The sequence below is a fragment of the Bradysia coprophila genome, chromosome II (genome assembly GCF_014529535.1).
Source record: "Bradysia coprophila strain Holo2 chromosome II, BU_Bcop_v1, whole genome shotgun sequence".
Lineage (NCBI taxonomy): Eukaryota > Metazoa > Arthropoda > Insecta > Diptera > Sciaridae > Bradysia > Bradysia coprophila.
In genome coordinates, this window is record NC_050735.1 from 8,553,158 (window position 1) to 8,569,991 (window position 16,834).

The window sequence follows — 16,834 nt, forward strand, 5'->3', positions numbered from 1 at the left end:
CAACTCAATTTCATTCAAGCTGATCTGAGAGGCTAGCTCTTTTGGCATTGAATATTTTGTGTGGTAGAGTCTAACAAAAAAAATTATTTCATTGAATTTGTGGTTGTCCAACAAACATAATTGAATTTTTGCTAATTTCAATTAGTTATTTCCATAGCTAGCTTCCGAAAAATAAAATTCGTTGTCCGTTCCCCGATTCGGGTAAGCGAATTTAAACAAATTATTGTCGTGAATTTTGATCGGATTATATGTCAATGGTGTTCCTTAAAGGCACATCCTTAATTGAAAGTGAATCTTTTGCTTGGTTTTTTTGCATTATTCTGCGTCCATGAGCGTTCAATTTACAATTCAATTGATGGGGACTGTAAATCCTTTTCATTTACATAACCTCAATTCTGTGGACAGTTGTTTCCGTCAGATTTCACTACAAATTTTTATTACGTTTCCTATGTGCGTTTCGGTGCTCCGTTGATTTTCAATGTGAGCTTTGGAGTCATCAGATATAATCTGATTTCCGAAGAATTTTCTTCTGATGAAAGAAAAAATTGACAGACATCAGTTGCTCAACATCGATCAATTAAGTCTGTTGGTTGGCTAGAGTATGGCACCTAGTGCGAGTCGAATTAATTGCGCAACGTCTATTTTACCTCCTCCAAATCATTATTTACTCCATTTGCTTTCACCATTCCCATTCCTAAATCAAATGTCTTAAAGAACTTCATCGCTGCCGCTGACTAAAAATCTTTGTTTATGTTCTTTTAGGTGTCAATGTTCCAATAAATCGAACCAATTTTTGCAAACAAAAAGCAATTCCAATCAATTGGATCAATCAACTGCGGTCATGCCCCGTGGTACTAAACGGACAGTACGTACCGCGGCTCCAGAGACAGACATGACAAATGAATGGGGTGGGAAACGGCAAAAACAGAATCAACCAAGGTAAATAGTATTTTTTGCAATAAGATTTGAATGATTCTTTGTCGACAACCCTTTCATTTGGTTGCCACATCGATTCTCTCTCAGACTGAGTTCACAATCGTCCGTTTTGCTCTCCGTTTACGTGACGTTTCTATTGTTTAGATGACTTTTGTATTGTTTTAATTCCAACCTTCAAGGAAACGGCTGGAAAAAGGAAGGAAGACGGCTGGAAAACGGACGACTGTGCGGCCACTTTTAGTGCAATGAAAATAATTTGTTTTTACGGGTGCTTCGGTTCATAGATTATTCCGGAAGTGTTTCTTTCTTCTCTGTTTCTTTCGTTTGGATGGTAGTGTCAGATCAGTCAACACTAATAAGCTCACAAAATTTCTAAATTGAAGTTGAATTAAAAGTTGATTTCGTATGATTGATATGAGTCAACGAGAAAATATACCCACCAGACAGACTCAATTGCAAATTTCAATAATTTGAACTTTGATTGAATTTGCTTCCATTACGAGGTATATTAGGACCAAAAATGTGTATTTTTGATCCAGGCACACCAGGAAAAGTCAAATTCCGAACAACAATTGACACAACTGGGACGAAAAACGGCGAGGAAAATGTGTTCAAAACTGTTTTTGTTTTGGATCTCTGTCAGGTGAGAGAATATGACGTTTTTGGTCCGCCTGAACTATAAATTGTTACTCAGTCGAACTATACTGAAAGCGATATTAACTTTGACGATCCAAAGGCGAGGACAAGACGAATTTTCGGTGGCTATTAGGTTCGAAGAATTCATCTCCTCCAACTAACTCGTATTCCACTGTATTGTGTAGCAGATATTTGAGCAAAACTTGAATGTTTAACTAATCCACGCAGTTTCTAATCGAGTTTTTCGGTGATTAACCCAGTGGTTAATCATATCGCGTACACCCTCGATTTGATGAAAATGCCTTTTTAAATGTGTTGGTGATTATTGTGAAATACAGAAACTTTCAGTGACTAAGTGACGCAAAGTATTATACTTGAAGGAAGAATGGTAAATTCGTGTGAATGGCTCGATATACCTTGATACTGAATCCCATCAATTCTTAGATGGGATTCAGTATCCGTTGCGCGTTGGGTCAACCTGATTTTAAAGTTTTTCCTTCAAGAATCTGGTTACGTACTTAGTGTGCAAGGTATTTACTCTTGAAACGAAAAGCGACGTCATTTCGAAATTTTGACCAAATTACTCGTATATCTGTCTTGGACGAATAATTTTAAGCAACTCCTCTGGTTGCATCCTGAGCAGAGTAAGAAAAATTCTGAAATGCACCCACATTCATCACAAAGCACGTGAATAAAGTTTTTTCCACCAATCCACTCTATTACGGGTTCTAGAGATTCAGTAGTTACTAACGTGCTATGCACGCCGTGCTTTCATAATTCATGCACTTTTTTCGACGCTCCCGACGCCCGGTAACTTACGTATAAAAAGATGAAAAGCAGAGTTTTCGTGTGAACTATGTTTATTCGAGGCGGGGCCGAGGTCAATAAACTCTGGAAAACGAGACTTTTCATTTTTATTTCGAGTTTTGTTTGAAGACAAGTACGGTTTTCGACGCATGTCCACTACAAACTCAGAATAAAAGCGAAAAGTCACGTATTCGTGTGTTTATTAACCTCTGATGCGCCTCGGATCAACAAATTTCACACTAAAACTTGACATTTCATCTTTTTAACCGTTATTATGTAAAAAAAACATTATTGTCTTCTTCGCCTAAATTTCACTGAATTCTTAATATCTAAAATACAAAGAATGCAGTGAACGTCGATTTCTTTCCGTAATTTTCATTTATGGATAAAAGATCTTGAATTTCAGCACTTGTTTCATATTACACTACTTAAAATTGATTAGTAGTGATTGATAGTACCAGTCAGAAATGGTTATTTGTTTACCGACAATAGCGAAGTTTTGTGGCCAGAGCGGAGCGAGCTGATATTTCCTTTTTTCGTCCAGAGTTGAAAGAACCGTTCTTCATATGTTCGTGGTATGATTAACCGTAGAGAGCAAAAAGTTTTAAATTTCATTTCGATGGTGCTTGCTACGCTCTGGCCACAATTACCAGAGAAATTTAAATTACCTTTTTTCCCGAGGTCAACACAGCGCTTTTTACAACAAAGGGTCCCGCAGTTTCACTTGTGGTGGGAAAATGACTATTGACTACTACACTACTCTCTGAAATATCATCAGACAAAGCGTCAACAAAACATCGTTTTCTCATTACCTTTTGTGTGGAGAAAATAGGGTTAAACCAACGCACTTCAAACTAAAATGATCATAGTCGACAGCTGTCAGATAGAACACTATTTTGTATGAAATGATTTTTTCAGTGTAGTGTGACACACTGTCAAGTTTCTGTACCCTATTTAGAGTGGCACTCATGCTTGAAGTGCGTTGGTCAATCACGTCGCTCATATAAAAAAAAAATTCAAATGCTTTGAGCTCGAGCCGAAGGTCTGCAAACGCAGGTATAAAACACCTAACATTTTACAGCCAGAAAGTATAAAACCAGTCTAAGGTTTAGTCAGTTAGTCGAAAGATTCAAGAATTTTTAAAAGATTTAATCAAAATCCTTTTCGACGTGAATAACCGTATTTTCTCCATTCAAATGTGGTGATAATATGACGTTTTTTGACGCTCTCTTGATAACAGTTCAGGTGAGAAAATTTTATATTTTCTCAACAATTGTTTATCCCATTGAGTCAACAAGATTTTTTAGGAACTGTTAGAATTTTGAGAGACTCTTTGAAAAAAGGTCTTGGTGTAACAGTTACTTCAAGCCGAAATACCTTTGCCCAATCCTACTAATGTCAAACGACAATAGCTTCTGATAAACATAGAATTTCAAACAGAATGCATCTCATCCATCAAGTGTTTTCCTCTCATTACACGATGACGAAAAAGAAAAACAACACAGTGAGAGCCAATGACTTTTCCCACACCTCTATAAATATATATATATAACCATTCGGCAATGGTCCCGAGAATAACAATTTCGAATTTTATTTTTAGATCGACATGATCACAAAATAAAAATTAATTTCGTAATTTCGTGCGAAGCACTGCGTGAACTCTACTTTTTCTTCTAGTATTTAATCAAATTTGTTCAGTCGCGTTATAGACCGTTTTCTTTTAGAGTGTCATTCGCGCGCGCAAGATAACAGCTTTGTGATAGTTTTTAAATAGTAAATGATCTGGATAATGCATATCAATCAAGCGAATTGAGGCCAAACAATTCAGAAAAAGGCGCTCGAGAGTATTCTGATTGTGTGAATTTGTTCAGCGTGCAATTCAAGCCACTGAAAATTTATAAATTTTGCCGTTGTAAACATTGATAAGATCAAATTCTATTTGTGTTGTATGGATGAAAACGAGTAAGTCCATTATCGAATTTTGAGAGTACGAATCATTGTACATAAACTGATGATGTTTCTTGTGCTGTTCTTGCATCATAACCCTGAATCTATTCGCTGTACGAGTATAATATTGTCATAATATAAGTTGTTTATCGCTCTGTGTTGCATTCGCAAGTGTATTTGTATTTACTATAGCGAAATAATGAGAATACTATCCGCTTCGACCTTGTTCAGGTGATTTTTTTTTAGTCTGTCTCATTGACTGTGTGGCACAGTCATTTCTCGGTTTATTTTGAAACGGTCAAATTTTATGATGTCGATCCACTAATACGTTCAACTCAACCATTTTTGAGTTGATTTTTTTTTGTGGATGTTTCAAAATTTAAACAGAAGTTCCGAGATTCAAATCGATGCCGCTAGTTCGTTATCGACTCACATCAAAGTCATCATTACGAGATACTTAAACTGTCAATCTGACGATATATTTGGCTTGCACTTTTGCTTGTATTGACAGATAAAATCATATTGACAGCAGCCGATGACGCCATTTATCAATCAGATGTTATACTATGACAGAAGCCAAAGACGATAGCATCAAAATCACTGTTTTGTAGAATATTATCAGACAAACTCGTGCTCTATCACTGAAAGGAACGCTAGTTTATGAGATCATCGATCATTAAGCGAAATTATAAACTTTAACAAACAAAACAAAATCGTCGTTCGTGAAAATGAAACTCAGTCAACTGGATCCGGAAGTATGGTTAGTAAAGGAAAACCGTTTTGAAAATCGATTAACTGGTGAGACGCTCCAGTGAAGCCCATCATCGACATATTTATTACAATGAAACGGATAATGCTGGTTGATGTGGCCCGAATCACTTTTCTGTCTCGTTCATTATTTCCGCAAAAAAAATCCCCTTCTCATCCTCAATAATTTTTCTGTGCTTTATTTCAGGCGTCAAAAAGATGATGGATTCAACAATAAACGATGCATGACTTGGTTCAGACGGTACACTACCCCAGACGATCCAGATACATTGGGTAGGTTGCATCTCGTTTTCAATTGGAATTATCCATTCTTATAACCACAAACGTTTTTACATTCAGGACCTGAAGGAATGGAGAAATTCTGTCAAGATATTGGCGTCGAACCGGAAAATGTTGTGATGTTAGTGTTAGCTTATAAGATGAACGCTCGACAAATGGGTTTCTTCACACAATCCGAATGGACGAAGGGCTTTACTGATTTACAGTGGTAAGTGATTGCGAAATTGGCGATATTTTGAAATGGATCCGGAAAATTAATTTTTCTTTTTCTATTCGTCCAGTGATAATGCGTCAAAAGTGCAGTCCAAGTTAGACCATTTGCGGAATTATTTAAATGATTTCAATACATTCAAAGGCATTTATCGATACGCTTATGACTTTGCTAGAGTAAGTAAATTCCACGTTTATGTTGTTCAGTACGGGGTGTTCCATTCCGGAATTAGTTCAAATTTCTACCACACGCCATTTTAAAAATTGCGAAAGTGAACACATTTTAATGGTGTCAACCTGCCGCATAAATGTGAACTGTATCCGAAATCGAACACCCTTTATAATGAAAATCGAATTTACAATTTGTCGAAATTAGCTTCCTCACTTCTCAAATTCTATTGTCTTTCGAGGAGGGTGATTGCTCATTTTGACACTTTCAGGTTTACTTCTTCACTTAAGGTTAATCCACACTTCACTCCGTTTACTCATCATTTTAAAACGCGAAGTGCACACGGGCGTAGCGAGATGAGAAAATGACTATTTTCTTGTCTGCGTTGCGAAAAAAAAACTGTTTGACTCAGCCCATTTTTCCTTGACCAGACTGGTCTAACAATGGGTGTTTCGAGTGAAGCAATTCGAATCTTCCTCTTCCACAAAAAGTACTCAATTGGATGCTTTGTGAATAACAATTTGAATCTCCCATTTGTACAAACCAGCCGTGAGAATTGGGTGTTTCGTCAGAAGCATCTTGAGTCTTCCTAACAATTAAATGTTTCCACAGAAGCTTCTTGAATCTTCCTTAAACTAGCTGGCCTAACAATTGGATGTTTCATCTAAAGCATAGCCTATTTTAGGAATTAGATTCCCGAAAATTCTTGAAATTCTCGAAAATTCCCGAAAATTCTCGAAATTCCCGAAAATTCTCTAAAATTCTCGAAAATTCCCGAAATTCTTAAAAATTGTTAAAACACTAGAAACTCGCTCCGTTTCGATTTATTGTTCTTCAAAGTGTGGCTCTATGGCGTGGCTTTACATATTTCAAGGGACAAAGAGCTATTTTTAAGATTTTTCGATTTTCCGATATTGGTGTCTTAACCTGTTATTTCAGAACCTTAATAGAACTGACGTGTATGAGGTAAAAGTAAAAATTTTAGCTCACAGTTCGTAGTTTTTACCAATGAATGTACATACTAGTTATGGGAGATTCTTCAAAATCTGTCGATTTATACTGAACGCACTCATTAGTTGAAATGTTTAGGTGTACATATTTCATCATAGATGCATCCCAACTTCATAAGACCCTATTTGGCCGAAAAGCACATTAAATTACCTGTCAAATGACACCCTGCACGACCATGTACGTTTTGTGTACCTCGAGAAATTTCAGTAAGAACAGTGTAAGTCTTCGGTTGAAAACTTCAACTGCACATATTTCAGTCTCGATGAATTTTAAACACAATAAGTCCCTATTTGGCTCAATAGTACGTGTGATTACCTTTCTAATGACACCCAAAACGACCCTGTACGGCTCGTGTAACTGGAGACATTTTTGTAAAAAAAGTGCAAGTTTTCGGTTTTTGATCACCTTTCACCAGCCAGACAAACTTCGAAGAATTTTTTGAAAGTGGTTTTTGCTTCTAGGGTCGAATACCTTTCTAGGCACAGATAAAAAAAGTCCACTGGAAAATGTGTCCGATTTCGGTTGGCTGTTTTTAAAAAGAATCCCTCTAATTCAATGTTCGAGCTTTTTATTTTTCACTTCTTGCTGCGCTGTGGCATTATTTTCAAGTGATCAGCTTTCTTTTTGTACATGATTTACGTTATTGAAAGTAATAGGATAGCGCAAACAAATGAAGATCAGCTCAGCCCTCAAAGTAAGGTCTGTAGTTCTAAATGTTTCATTTTAGACTTCACCATTCATGTTTCCTATCAAATGAAGATTGCAAGTTACTTGACAATGAAATTGAAATTTGGGAATAAAATTTTTGTTTTACGCGCCCTGACGAGATTTGAACCCCAGACCTCTTGCGTATGAAGCAAGCGTTCTACGTATCAAACCACAGGACTGAACGAAAATTTTATTTCCAAATTTCGATTTCATTGTCAAGTAACTTGCAATCTTCATGCATAATCAATTTTAATTTTTTTCACTTCCTAATGTAGATATCTTTTTTAGTTGCTTATTCTAGAATTGTTATCAGTATACTTAAATCGGAAATTAAAATCAACGAATTGTTGAGCGAAGGTATATTTTAATTGCAATGAAATTCTCGAAATTCCCGAAAATTCTCTAAAATTCCCGAAAGTTCTCGAAATTCCCGAAAATTCTCGAAATTCTCTAAAATTTCCGAAAATTCTTTAAGAAATTACCTAAAATAGGCTATGATCTAAAGCAATCTGAAGCAACAGAAGCAACTTCAATCTTCCTGCATATAAAAACTGGCATAACAATAGACTATGCCAATCATATTTAACCAATGATGCCATTTTAAAGGTCATCAATAGTGGTGACTTTATCACTATTTTATTTTACCGGAATCATGCACACATTCAAATAAAAGCATTTCCGCCAAAAAAATCATTTTTTAAATTAACGGACAAAAAAATTTCAGTTTTGTGGTGTCACTTACGACTATCTTCACAACAGACATGTCAAGAATTTTGTTTACCTGAATGGCAACATATTTTTGTATGTTTTCTTCACATTTTACCGACTGAATTAGCACGAAACGTATTGCAGGCAATTTCTAGGCACATAAAATTAAGGAATTGAACACTGAATGGCACAATTCACACCAAATTACTTTTAAAAATGAGATTTTCACAACACCCACAATGTTTGACCAAATTAATTTGTCTTTAAAATTATTTCGGAGAATTTTTCCTAAATTCTGTTTAAGACACTAGCATGAGCACACTCGGAACTATTTTCTGTGCGAAATTGAAACTGAATCACTTTGTTTTACGCGAAATACTACAAATTTTCGACACAAACTTGTTTGAGATTTAAAATTTACTGTCCCGATTTGACATTTCATCAAAACAAAATTCAGTGAATCAGTCAAAACTGGATGAACTGAGTGAACAATACTACTCATACTACTGTAATTGCAAAGTGGCAAACTTAAGACCTTATGTGGAATTTGGGTGGAAAATGGCGCAAATCACATATTTCAGGAATTTATAAAGTGAAAAATCTTTCCGGTTTCAAGTTTTTTCGTCAAAAGACGAGACACGGGTATCTTTATTTTCAATTTTTAGCTGCTTTATGTAAAAAAATTGAGAAAAAAAATCATTTTGGCGTAGTCTATTGGTTGTTTCGACAGAATCAATCTGAATCTTCCCTTGTACCAAGTGGCCTAAGAATTGGTTATTTCGAGTCGAATCTTTCGTCAGTAGTAACTTGAATCTTACTGTTTGTACATACTGGCCTTACAATTCAGTGTTTCGTCAGAACCAACTTGAATCTTCCTTGTACAAACTGGCCTAACAGTTGGTTGTGTCGAGTGAAGAATTTTGAAAATTCCTGACACAAAGCAGCACTGTACAAAGTGGCCTAACAATTGGATGTTTCATCCGAAGCAATATGAATCATCCCTTGTTCAAATTTGCATAACAATTGGTTGTTTCGACAGAAGCAATCTGAATCTTCCCTTGTACAAAGTGGCCTAAGAATTGGATCTTTCATCCGATGCAATCTTTTTTTTACTCCCTTGTGCAAGTTAGTCCAATAATTAGGCGTTTCGTCAGAAGCAACTTAAATCTTCCTCGTACAAACTGGCCTAACTATTTAGTCTTTCGTCAGAAGCAATTAGAATCTTTTAATTTGACCAAACAATTTGTTGTTTCGTCAGAAGCAATTGGAATCTCCTTTGCACAAACTGGCCTAACAATTCGGGGTTTCGACAGAAGCCAATTGAATCATTCTAGTACAAACTGGCCCGTCAATTGGGGGTTTTGTCAGAAACAATTTGAATCTCTTGTACTGGCCTAACAATTGGGTATTTCGACAGAATCACCTTGAATCTCACTCTTGTACAATTGGGTGTTTCGTCAGAAATAACTTGAATCTTACTCGTACGAACTGACCTAACAATGGGGTGTTTCGCGAGAAGTAAGTTGAACAAACTGGCCTAACAGTTGAGTTTGGGTATTTCGAAACAAGTAGTGCATAAAGACCTGTAACACACTAGATTTGTACCCAGGTCAAACATGGCCAAGTTTTTCTGTAAATCTCTCTCTCTCTCTCTCTCTTTCCACTGTAGTTGCGTAAACGGAGTAAAGTGAGGGATCAAGCTTTAGGGTTCGTCTTCTTCTCTAGCATCATGACCTAATTGACATTCTTTTTTCTGTTTACCCCAGGATAAGGATCAACGGAGTATGGATATTGAGACAGCCAAAGCAATGCTACAGTTGCTGCTTGGTAAAGATTGGCCATTATATCCGCAATTTGCACAATTCCTAGAGAGTTCAAAGTATAAAGTAATAAACAAAGATCAGTGGTGTAATATTTTGGAGTTTTCTCGTACCATCAACGTAGATCTCTCAAATTATGATATCGATGGGGCTTGTAAGTGTTTTGGGGTTTTGTTTCTGGAAAATTTAATTTTACTAAAATTCGAAATTTGGTTCCAGGGCCAGTTTTATTGGACGAATTTGTTGAATGGTTAAGACAAATGCGTGGACAATGACGCGGTCATTGAAATGTCGACAACAAACAGGATAAAACGAAGAAGTATATAATCATAACGGCATCCAACAAAAACACATTAAACACACACACACAAAAATCAAATGAAAAAATCTCTTTCACACTTTCATCGTCAACTTGAATTTATTTATAAAACAAAACCGAAGAAAAAACTCAACTCAAAATCACCAAATCCTTAATTCATAAATGCAAACGTTTCATTAGTATTCAAGCCTGTGTAAATATTAACAAATTTATCGTTTAATTTTTGATACAATTTGTAGAACAATATGAATAGATTCAGTTGAAATTATTGTCAGTCAGAAACACAACAAAAATGAAGATCAAACCAATAATAAATTAACAAATCGAAGTGTACATCGTGTCCACAAGGAGAACCTTTATCGTTTCGTCAAAAGAAAACCATTTTTGTTAAATTATTTTTTTTGTTGTTGTTGCTTAAGTATGCTTTACAAACAAGAAGGCAAACGACCATCATTATGTTCAATTAGGTAACAATATTTTGTTTTGTATTCGGATTCGGAGCAAATTGTTTCGTATTTTCGTCAAATAATAAAACTTAGCTTTATGTTTCGTGAAATTAAACGATTTCGATTCTATGAAAAACCAAACGGGTCACATGCGACTATTTTTAGGATTCCATTTTCCCAGCCCAACCAAATTTTCCAAATTCCAAATTTCCAAATTTTTTAGAAAATCTAGGAAAATGTGGGAAACATTTGAACAATCATGGTCCCTGGATTTCTGTGTCACGCTTATCAATCAGACACATTTTCAGTTTGTCGTCATCATCAGCTAGATTCGGAAGTCGATGGAGGAGTCAACACAAAATTTTGCTGGCCTCCGCCTTTGCCACAGGTGTCGTAAGCTGTTCTTTCGGAACCTTATATCATAAGATCAAATGAAAATTCTGCTCCCGAAGTCATTTCGACATCTCCAGGAATTGAATCATTTAGTTCATTACTGATCTTAAAAGAATGCAGGCCGGAGCGTTAATAGCGATCACTGTCGATAACAGATTGTAGCAGCGAGGTATTTAGCTATTCGATGACTGACCTTCTAAACTGTCGTTGATATTCCAATATATTGAGAAGATGGTTCAATTGAGTCATAGAGTTAACGGTGACAAAGTTCAATTGAGTCACAGAGTTCGATTGAATGACTAAGTTCAATCGAATGACAGAATGAAATTGAGTCCCAGAGTTCAATTGAGTGACAAAGGTCCAAACTGATATTTTCGAAGAAAAGGAACCAAGTTTCGATAGGACGGAGTCTACCTTTCGTAGAAAGTTCTTTGTTAGTTTAATAGATAGACCGCCTCAGGTCTTTAGTACAAATTGTATTTTCTGAAGTTCAGATATTTGAACTTCGTCATGACAGAGTCTTTTTAGCTATAAATAAAGGACTGCTGTACCTCCACTTCCACTTTCACCATCCTGTGAGTTAGTAATAGAATCAGTCCTTGTGGTTAAATAACTTAAATTTTCAAATTTTCCGATTTGGCTGAGCACACTGAACCACCTATGCAAGTTCGTCATGTAAATGGTATAAAATCTTACCAAATTCACATCCTATCCGCCGCATCCTGACTGACTATTCCAACGCAAACTCTCGGTTAATGAGATGGTAAACTGGTCGCCCTACCTCTTTCTAAAAAGATTAACAGAAAAAAACTCCTAAATTCCATGACTGCCCTGCTAATTGAACTTTGAATTTGAGTCTGACATATTGGGTAATCCAGTCCAGTGAGAGGTGTATTTCAGTCTAGCTTCGGTCAACCACACATTTTATCGGAATGACTTCGTCGAGTGACGGTTGCTCACAGATGACCCTGGCTGGGTAAAGCTCAAAACACACAGAGCATCGAAACCTTGTTTCGACCAAAATTTTCTTTGTTCGTTAATGCTTAACGAAACCATCACAAAGGGAATTTTGATCGAAATACTTTTTCGGTTCCTTGTGCGTTTTGAGCTTAAGTCGTTTTAATCAAAAATTGTTCAAAATACGACACATAAAGCTGCATTGCCGGTGAACTGCTCCCAAGTGAAATAAGCGGCTCTTTTTGCTCCGAATCACATTTACTGAGATTATGATCTACCATCCAATGGTAGCACACAGCACACAAATCACATCGATATTGTTTAGTTAAGTGGGAGAGAGAGAGAGAGAGAGAGAAATGAAAAAAAGAGAAGAAGAAAAAAATGAACGAAAAAATGAAACCAAATTCAAGAAATTATTTCCATGTCTCGGGGTAGCTGATTAAGTCAGAAACAAAAGAAAAATGTAATAAACGAAAGAACATGTGGAAAATTTGGAGTTTGTTTTTTACTCTTTATTGGTCTAAAAATGTTTTGAACTTTTCCTTACACATAAAATACTTAAAGCTAACAGTCACACAAATAATTAAAAAAAAAAATCACAAAAAACACAATTGAAATGGCATACGTTTAGACAGTAACGGTATTCCAGCACAAGTGCAACCAATCTCCCTTTCTGTCCGTGTTAATATCTTCGGTGCATTCGTCCCATCCGTACTTCTGACGATCACCAAGAATGTACTTAGCTTTCGGACTTCTCAAAAGACCAACTCTCTTGATTCTGGTGTGAGACATGTCTTTCAGCATCTTCAAGTACCGGTACTCTCCGCCACTTCCTGCTGCCAAGTCCCTGTAAGCTTCATTCTTACTGCTCTGTTTCACAAATTGAATATTCGTCACGGCCTTATCCTGTGGTTCAATGAGAAAATTTTCCCCGTCAAAAAAAAAATTTGAAATTTTACAAATTCAACCTTGACCATAACACTCACCGTATTGCTGGTCCATACCGGTACTAGCCACACATATTTGCCGCCGAATCCCTTGTTTATATCAGGACTGCCGCCCGTACTCTCCGTAATCAAATTCTGTGGTCTATCGACACTTTGCTCCGTATACACCACTTGAATGTCCCTGATCAATGGAATTTGCTTAACGCGGCAGGTGATGAAAACTTTGTCTTGCGGCAGTTTTCCGTCGGTCGAAATGGTACTGGTTGCATATGTGACGCCGGGACCCTTGTAGACCAATCTGAACATTTCACCAATCGAATTAGCGCCAACGGTGAATTCTCTCGTTAATTCCTCCGTCACTTGAGTTTCAGATTTCCGTTCGACCGTAGACTGATAAGAAGTCGTCAATTCCGTGTCCAGTGAACCCTTAACGGACGCAGTTATAATCTCGAACACACCACCGACGTCTAAACTCAAACTGGATTTAATGGAAGAGTCGACAATCGATTTCTTTAGATCGGAATAGCTGGTGGTGACTGATTTCGTAATTTTACGCGTCTCCTTGTATGGATTGTTCTGGCCACGATTGTCGATGTAGTAGATTCTCTCCCAGTAATATTGACCTTCCACAGTTATTTCGATGGGTTTACTGTTCGAGAGCAAAGAATATAATTTCGACTTAGTTGAAAGTTCCGTAATTTAGGTATAAAGGAAAAAATAATAATTACAAAACGTCTGTAGCATAAGTGGCCGGTACTTTTATGTCGTCAACGCCTCGAGCATGAATGTTATGTTCGCTATAGACGGACAAAATGGCATGAATCCATGAAAAATTTCTTACATTTTTTTACAAATTACCTGGGTGTTTCATCGTAGGACTTTGCTTCAGTATGGTGAACGAAAGTCGTCGACGCTAGAACAAGTGCACACAACCACAACTTCATTTTATCTACAAATTAATAGAAAAGGCGATTCAGAAAAACTATCGAAACCGGTAATTTCATTGTCTTTTGGCGGGATTAAAGGCGCCGAAAACACACGAGCATTGTATCGCTGAGATAGACAATTATGCTGCGTTTTAGGCCAACTTTGCACGTTTTCCATCGATATTCACCACATGTTAAACAATGGAAAATTCGTCATAACTGTGGGTTCCATCGACGTAAAATTGCTCGTGAGTTTTCGGCCTGAGCGATTCATGTTGGTTAAATCTTATCGTTTCATTAGAAATCCTTAGAGCGGAAAATACAGGAGCAATTTTGAATTGATGGGATCGACAATTATGCCGCGTTTTCCATTGTATTTCGATATTCACCGCAGGCTAAACAATGGAAAACGTATAATTGTTGAACTCATCAACGCATAAATGTTCGTGTGCTTTCGGCCTAACGGAGTTCTCAACCGATGGGTAAAATTTCGTTGCGATTCTTCTAAATCTTATCTAAGCCGAAAATGAGCAATTTTGAATTGATTGGATCGACAATTATGTTACGTGTTACGTTGCAATCACTAAAGAAAAACGCAAAAATTCTCGTGTGTTTCTGGCCTCAGCAAATTGATCGATGATTTTTTCGAGAAAAAATTTCATGCTGGCACGGTAGACGTTAAGCCGAACACACAGCTAAACACAGTATAATAGTCGATCCCATCAACTCAAATTGCTAGTATGTTGTCGGCCTTAGACATTTTTTCCACTGTTATCTCGATAACTGATCGTAACGGTAAAAAATGTGCTCACAAAATACTTCGATCTCGGCCTCAATGTTTCGCATTTTTTAAAGGGATAGCCAAGAATTTTTTCCCGTTTTCCGTTCGGAATAGCAAAAACCCATGAAGCAAAGTATCGATGAAATGTGGTTCTTACCTCCAGGAAACAATTTCGAAATTTAAAAGTCTACAATTTATTGACGACCGCACTCACTACTATCTCATTTAATTTCAAATCAATTTTTACATTCAATGGACAAAAACGATCACTTGAAAAATAAATTCGAAGAACAAATTATTCTCGTCGGATTTTAATAAAATAATTAGGAACGTCCTTACTGTGCAACAGTGCAGAGTTAAGTGAAGCCTACAACGTTCGGATGAAAGTTAACTAAAACTCAATGTACTCACAAAGTCTTTTCAATTGTACTTTAGAAGTGCAAGTTATGGTCAATTGAGTATTGCCAGATGAATTTTTGTGGTTCATTTATTTTCCTGTAGGGGCTGTTGTTGACTCTTTCAATCACAGTGGTGCTAGCGGCTATTTATTTAAATTTTTGTCACATCAGTCTCAGGTCTCCACAATGTGGCGCTGTAAAAAATATGTAGTTTTTGTATTTTATTTACCTAGTGTTTGACTCAAAATCTTGTACTTCACTTGTTTAAATGTTAACATTTAATAACATACCAGGTGTTGCCTTGTTCGAGCTGTTGCTCATTTATTTAGTTGCAGTCGATAACAGCTGTTTTATGCTAACTAATTCAAGTGAATCCTTTTACGCTCTAATGTAAAGCGATTCAGATGTTACTCTTTTCCTAATGGAAATTTCTTCAGGTACATTCAACATCAAAGGTTAATCAGTGCGGATTAATTTTAAACCCAATTTAGACCCTATTTGCCCCGAAAGCACACAAAATTACCTTCCTAATGACATCCCACACAACCTTTTATGTTTCATGAACCTGATATGTTCCACACGAAAATTCGGCTTTTTGATCACTCCTCACAAGCGTAGAGTATTGTTTTTTTTTTTAAATAAGCTTTGGCTTCTAGGAACCGATACCTTTTACTGGAATATACATCTTGTTTCAACTGGTTTCAGGTTCCGTATAGAAAGACCGGAGTTAGAAATACGTCTTGATCCAAGGAGAGTGTCTCACTCTATGAATAGCAGTAATTTAAAAAATGAAGAATAGCGTGAATAGTGTCAGGCTGTGTTTCATTCAGTTTTGCTGTGAACCAGATTCAACTAACCTTTTTTTCCGCACCAGCATACTAAAACTATATCTAAGGTCACAACTTCTCCACTTCATAAACTTGAATTTTTGAAAATTCGGCTGGGCCGTTTCTAAGAACCAGCAGCTGTGTCGTCCTCGGCTGGTAGAGTAGCGATTAATTCTGACTTATATTAAGATCGGTAGCGGGACTAATTCTAAGACTTTTCATTTTAAAAAAAATCACCTTGGAACATCTGGTTGGGCAGCTGTAGCCCCAAGTAGTCGAAAAAAAAAACGATTTTCAATGAGCGATATCTTCGAAAGGAAGCAACCGTTGAAGTTTCGGATTGTTGATATGGATAGAGGGTTACAAGCACGATCCACCACAAGTAACTGATTTTTAGCCCCGTACGAAGTACGAAGGGGCTTATAGGATTACGATGCCGTGTGTAATTGATGGAATTCGAAGCAGACGGTAAGGGCAAAGTGTTTGCCTATGTTCATAGATAACGAATCCACAATAAAAATTTTGTCTGTCCGTCTGTCCGTCTGTCACGTCGATATCTTGAGTAAATCAAATCCGATTTCAAAAAAAAAAAAATTCCCTGAAAGATAGTCAAAATAGTGAGGCTAAGTTCGAAGATGGGCGATTTTGGGTCGACGCTTCCGGAGCTGGGGCCCAATAAGTGCCTAACTGTTTTTCGACGATATCTCCAGACATTTAAACACTACACTTGTAAGGGATACGTCAAATGAAAGGTATTTACAATACCGGTCGACAAAAAAAAGTTTATGAAAATTGGATGACCGACTCATGAGTTAGACCCCTTGGTGTGAACTAGGTACAG

The 16,834-nt window shown here is 36.8% G+C and overlaps 2 protein-coding genes across 6 annotated transcripts; one reads left to right on the forward strand and one right to left on the reverse strand.

Annotated features, from left to right (window-relative positions):
- LOC119070875 (DCN1-like protein 4) lies at positions 1–12,487 on the forward strand. Of its 4 annotated transcripts, none has more exons than XM_037175410.1 (7): positions 1–63; positions 763–939; positions 5,282–5,367; positions 5,434–5,581; positions 5,655–5,760; positions 9,946–10,153; positions 10,219–12,487. In XM_037175410.1, exons 2-7 carry the CDS (start codon positions 842–844, stop codon positions 10,272–10,274), a joined length of 702 nt encoding a protein of 233 aa, XP_037031305.1. In that variant the 5' UTR covers positions 1–63; positions 763–841; the 3' UTR covers positions 10,275–12,487. The 4 variants fall into 4 exon arrangements, with proteins under 4 accessions (XP_037031305.1, XP_037031298.1, XP_037031290.1 ...); XM_037175403.1 differs by having other exon boundaries at positions 12–201; XM_037175395.1 differs by having other exon boundaries at positions 41–288.
- A 121-nt stretch (positions 12,488–12,608) lies between these two features.
- On the reverse strand, positions 12,609–15,202 carry LOC119070860. 2 transcript variants are annotated; one of them, XM_037175374.1, is made up of 5 exons: positions 14,926–15,202; positions 13,920–14,010; positions 13,790–13,858; positions 13,101–13,710; positions 12,609–13,020 (listed from the first exon to the last, which is right to left on the reverse strand). In XM_037175374.1, exons 2-5 carry the CDS (start codon positions 14,003–14,005, stop codon positions 12,742–12,744), a joined length of 1,044 nt encoding a protein of 347 aa, XP_037031269.1. In that variant the 5' UTR covers positions 14,006–14,010; positions 14,926–15,202; the 3' UTR covers positions 12,609–12,741. The 2 variants fall into 2 exon arrangements, with proteins under 2 accessions (XP_037031269.1, XP_037031277.1); XM_037175382.1 differs by having other exon boundaries at positions 15,108–15,196.
- Between the last annotated feature and the right edge of the window lie 1,632 nt (positions 15,203–16,834).